Below are 5106 nucleotides of genomic sequence, written 5' to 3' on the forward strand. Positions count from 1 at the left end.
ATCGTCTTCATTCTAAAATAATATTAAATAACCTAGTGAGCCACTCTAAGCCTGCCTTGCCTGCACTTTTCCAAAATTCCACCAGGATTTCATCCAGCCCGGTTGTTTTTCCCCTTCTCATCTTACGCATAGCCCCCTCAACTTCATCAACTCTAATCCACCTACAATACCCAAAGTCACAACGACTTTCGAAGAGTTCCAAATCACCCAGTACAATGCTCTTGTCACCCTCATCGTTCAAGAGACTATGGAAGTATGTCTGCCATCTCCGACGGATAAGCCCCTCATCCAACAAAACTCTACCTTCTTCATACTTGATGCATTTCACTTGGTCCAAGCCATCATCTTCCTTTCTCACGCCTTGGCTAACCTGAACAAACTCTTATTTCCACCTCAGCCCTCGAGTTCCTCGTACAAACGACTAAAAGTTGCAGTTTTGGCCGCCGTAACTACTAGCTTTGCCTCTTTCTTAGACAACTTATAATGCTCCTTATTCTCCCTCTTCTCCTCCTTGTCTGCACTTTCCACTAGCTTCAGATATGCTGCTTTCTTGGTTTCCACTTTTCCTTGCACCTCTCCATTCCACCGCCAATCTTCCTTGTGACCACAAAGTAACCCTTTGAGACCCCTAATACCTCTCTTGCGGCTTCCCTAATGCACTTTGCAGTCGTGGTACACATAGCGCTTGTGTCCCCACTACTCCTCCAAGCCCCCATAGTCACCAGCTTGATGTCACTCCCTAACCTTGGGAAGCGTGATCGGTGCTCAAACGAGATACCCTGGTCAAGCAAGCTTGTTATATTTCCTTCTACCCAAACTCATCCATGAATAAAGAGGATATTTACTCCATTAATCAAACACTGCAAATATTTCATTAACAACTCCCATTTCAATTCTATTAGCAGCTTCATTCTCATAATTTCCAAAATATTTCATGATTATAGATATAATGAAAAAAACATGTTTGCCAAATACCAACATTTCTAGTTCAATTCCCAACATCAAACACCATCCACAACCTCTCTACGGAGCCTCTAAGTACAATAGAAGAGTAATATGGAAATGCCGGTAATAAGGCCCCAGCTATACCTCAAAATATAATACACGCAGAACTAAAGATACATGACCCTGAAATGATGTGTGGCTCACCAAGTCAGCTGGGAAGAGAGTGTACCGCTATCACTGGTCAATGCCGCCTGCTCTAGAACCACCTGCATCAATTAAAGATACAACACAACCCGACAAAAGGGACGTTAGTCCATCGAATAACACTAGTATGTATAGCTAAATGTCCTCTTTCAAAATAGAATGTCCATATAAAAAGGGATAACTATAGAACAACAAGTCACGATCAACAATATCCAAATGCCCAGTTAAAACATAACAACTTTCAAAATATAAAAATAATATATATTTTTGGTTGGGAGATCTTTAGTACCGATATACCACAGTTCACAATGCCAATATTCAAAATACCACTGTTGACAATGCCACCGTACTCTTGGCACAGAGTTTGATCATGACCCGATCGACTAGGCCATCTCATCTGAGACATCAACATCTATCACAATCTTGATCAAAATTTCAGTTATAATTTCCAGCACAATCACCACCATGTGTGCGGCATGACATCCAATCACGACCCGATCGGCTAGGCCGTCTCACCAGAATGTCGTGTAGATCGACATCAACTGCTTTTACCAATAATCCCATCCTAATTGAGGGGAATAATTTTATCACATCACTTTCATCCCAACTAAGGGAAATATTCACAATTCACTCCTACACCTGCAAGTGTAGTTTCGGGGTTAGGTTAATTAAACCTACCCTTCCTTGGTGACTATCGATATTCTCCAAAAACATTTTTGATTTGATTTAAACACAAAGGTAACATAAATATAAGTGTACTCACCTCAACATCATTCACATCGTATAAATCTTCATTAGTAGTTTCAATCACTCACAACCACAATATTTCCTTGGCTCTTTTGACCATTCACAAGATTCTTTATTCATGGCACGATGGATGTATTTCATGTACCACACTTTCACCTCTTTTATATTTTGAAGGATCACCATCAAACATCAACATATTGAATATTTCCAAATCATAAATCTCAAATTCATTAGTTATGGAAACTTTAAACACGTAAGGTTTCTTCCCAAAGAATGTGGCACGCTGACTAGCATTAGAAACACACATTAAAATCACAAACAAGCAATACACTATTTATTCTTGAAGTACTCTTTCCCAATAACAGTAATGTACAATTTCAACACCTGAGTAGGTAAGATCTTGAATCACATTGGATATATTTATAAAGCAAAGAATTAGTTAAAGCAACCACTTACGAGCATGGATTGAGTACAAGAGCTTTTAGGCAATTCTATTTTAGAAGTCATTTTAAAATAGTTGAGTTCGAGGCTCATTTCATAATCTTTGTCACATCCTCTCATTTCCTTGGCACCACTAGCCATAATTATAACATAAATTATTGGCACGTTGGCCACACACTATATCCCCAATTCACTTATTTCATTATCAAGCATCTTTATAGATTATCAACAATAAGACATTTTAAATCAAGACTTTAGGTACACATATGAGCAATTAAAGGTCTTAAGCATATCAAGATTTTCTCACACAATTGGCATTATAACCTTCATTTAAAACACGGCTCAAAGCCATAGCATTTTAATACACATACCATACTTTAAACTTATATCTTTCGACATAAGGCTCGTTCGAGATAGTCGAGTGTATAAGGGATAACCCGGAATATAGGAATTTATAACTTGAGTCAACCATACACCTTAGGGAACATTATGGAATTCGATTCAAAAAGAGAAATTAGCCAACATACCTCGATTGAGATTTCATTGGAGTTGCTAAATGTTCCACTACCCTTGGAAACGTCAATCTATAGAAACATGGTCAAATTGGACCATCATTAGGAAGGGGTTCATCACATTCAGCTAACTTAGGCATTTTATCAAACATTGAGTGTGCACATTTCTCTACAACCTTTATTGATGATATCTCCTTATTCAATACCCACTCTTTGCTCCACCAATTCATATTACAACCGGCCTTTAATAGTTTATGACCTCCAACAACGTATTCATGCCATATCATCCATCCCCAACCAACCAATTCATTAAACAAATCACTTTTCATTCTCTACAAATTCTAAAAATTCCAATCGGTGAAACTATGGCTTACAATAATCATGCAATAAGTTCTAGCTCTAAATTTCTACTCATATATTCATTATTAAGTCATTCATGCAAGTCCAAGGAGATGGAATTACCTTTGGGAGTGAATCTTGTAAAAGTCCTCACTTGAGCTCTTGGGAAGATTCCTTGAAAATCTAATGATTCCATGGTGGATTTGATTAGTTGTAGGGTGGAATTGATGGAATGAAACACCAAACTAGTAGGGATTACTCACCTTGAATATGGGAGGGGTCTTGAGATAGTGGAGAGGAGCTCCAAGAATCGTCCAAGAGGAGTGGGGGAGGTGAGGTATCGAAATGTTCTATATAAAGGCTTCAGGCTTGGCTTGTGCATCCTCGTGCGTCGCACAGACATGAATGATCTCTCGTTCAAGTTTGTGTGCTAGGGAAATATGTTGCTATTTTTTTAAATTGTTGGGGGTCATGGCTCGTTCAAACCCACGCGGCACACGAGTTCAGACGAGCTCCCCAGTAGCATCCTTTCTATATTTCATGTTTTCCAACTTACTCTCTTTCGATACCTTGCTACGATGTATACCCCCAATTCACTTCCAAATCTTTATATAAGTATGAAACCATGATTACACAATGTTAACCTCATCCATAGCCATCTAGGGTACACAAGCGGAAAGTAGAGATCTCGAGGCGCGATTTAAGGCTTTAAACACTTATCAAGACTTTCTTCATTCTGTGTACCTTAATTTAGTAATTTGATCATAATTTCTTGTATATCCAAATGACAAATGGTCTGATGAGTTTGAAACTAGACTCGAAGGGCTATGCTTTAGGGACAAAATTCATTGAAAATATAATTTTTCTATGAGAGTAATTCCCGCTTAAAGTAAAGTGTTGTGCAAATTGAGACATTCTTTCCACTAAATGTATCCAACTTGTTCCACACAAATTCTTCCCACTCACAAACCTCCTTAATATTCTCCAATATACCTTAAGCATACCACAGATCTCCTTTAATACTCGAAAACATTATTCCCAAATTAGCTAGCGCACTTTAAAATCTTAAATCATTAGGAAATTTTAACGGGGCCTTTAACTTGACCCCCAAGTCCTGCACTTTAGCTTCCGTCAAGGCTGCCCACTTAATACTATGTTGTCTATACATCTCCCTCTTCCTCCTTTTCCTCATGATCTCAAGGTTCATGACTAGAAGCCTATGAAGAGGCAAGAGGTTCTCACTTGGGATGACCTTGCAATCCGTGCAAAGGCCTTTACCAAACTTCCTGCAAAGTAAATAATCAATCTGAATGTCGGCCACCGAACTACAAAAGGTTACAAAGTGCTCCCTCTTCTTCGGGAAACTCGAGCTTTCTATCACCAAATCAAATGCTCTAGCAAAGTCCAGCAAAGACGTTCCTCCTTCGTTTCTATCTCCAAAACTAAAGCCACCATGCACATCATCATACCCCCTAGACGTCGCTCCAATATGGCCGTTGAAATCTCCTCCTATGAAAATCTTCTCAGTATGCGGGATACCACGCACCATCTCATCCAAATCCTCCCAGAAACGCCTCCTGACTTCCTCATCCAAGCCGGCTTGGGGTGTGTACGCACTGATATGTTCAAAGTAAAACCTCCAACAACTAGCTTAATAGTCATCAGTGCAGCAGATTTATGGAAATATTATTATCAAAAAAGGCATTCTTTGAAAATTAACGTGTGTTCTAGGTAGTATTTAGTAACTAGGACACGTCACACATTGATGATTTTTTACATTGTCAACCAGTCATCTCCATAGACAACACACATGTCTATGGGAAGTACAACTTAAAATTGTTGATTGCAGTTAGAGTAGATATAAACAGTCAAAGCCTTGCATAATTCGACACAAAAAAGTAAACTTTGCACAATGCTT

At 38.8% G+C, this 5106-nt stretch overlaps 1 protein-coding gene across 1 annotated transcript; it reads right to left on the reverse strand.

The window, feature by feature from the left end:
* Positions 1–393: 393 nt before the first annotated feature.
* Positions 394–4737, reverse strand: LOC142176173 (uncharacterized). The gene is made up of 4 exons (XM_075243260.1): positions 4289–4737; positions 2865–2921; positions 2042–2183; positions 394–651 (listed from the first exon to the last, which is right to left on the reverse strand). Exons 1-4 carry the CDS (start codon positions 4735–4737, stop codon positions 394–396), a joined length of 906 nt encoding a protein of 301 aa, XP_075099361.1.
* Between the last annotated feature and the right edge of the window lie 369 nt (positions 4738–5106).

Source organism: Nicotiana tabacum, chromosome 22 (assembly GCF_000715075.1).
Source record: "Nicotiana tabacum cultivar K326 chromosome 22, ASM71507v2, whole genome shotgun sequence".
NCBI classification, from domain to species: Eukaryota; Viridiplantae; Streptophyta; class Magnoliopsida; order Solanales; family Solanaceae; genus Nicotiana; species Nicotiana tabacum.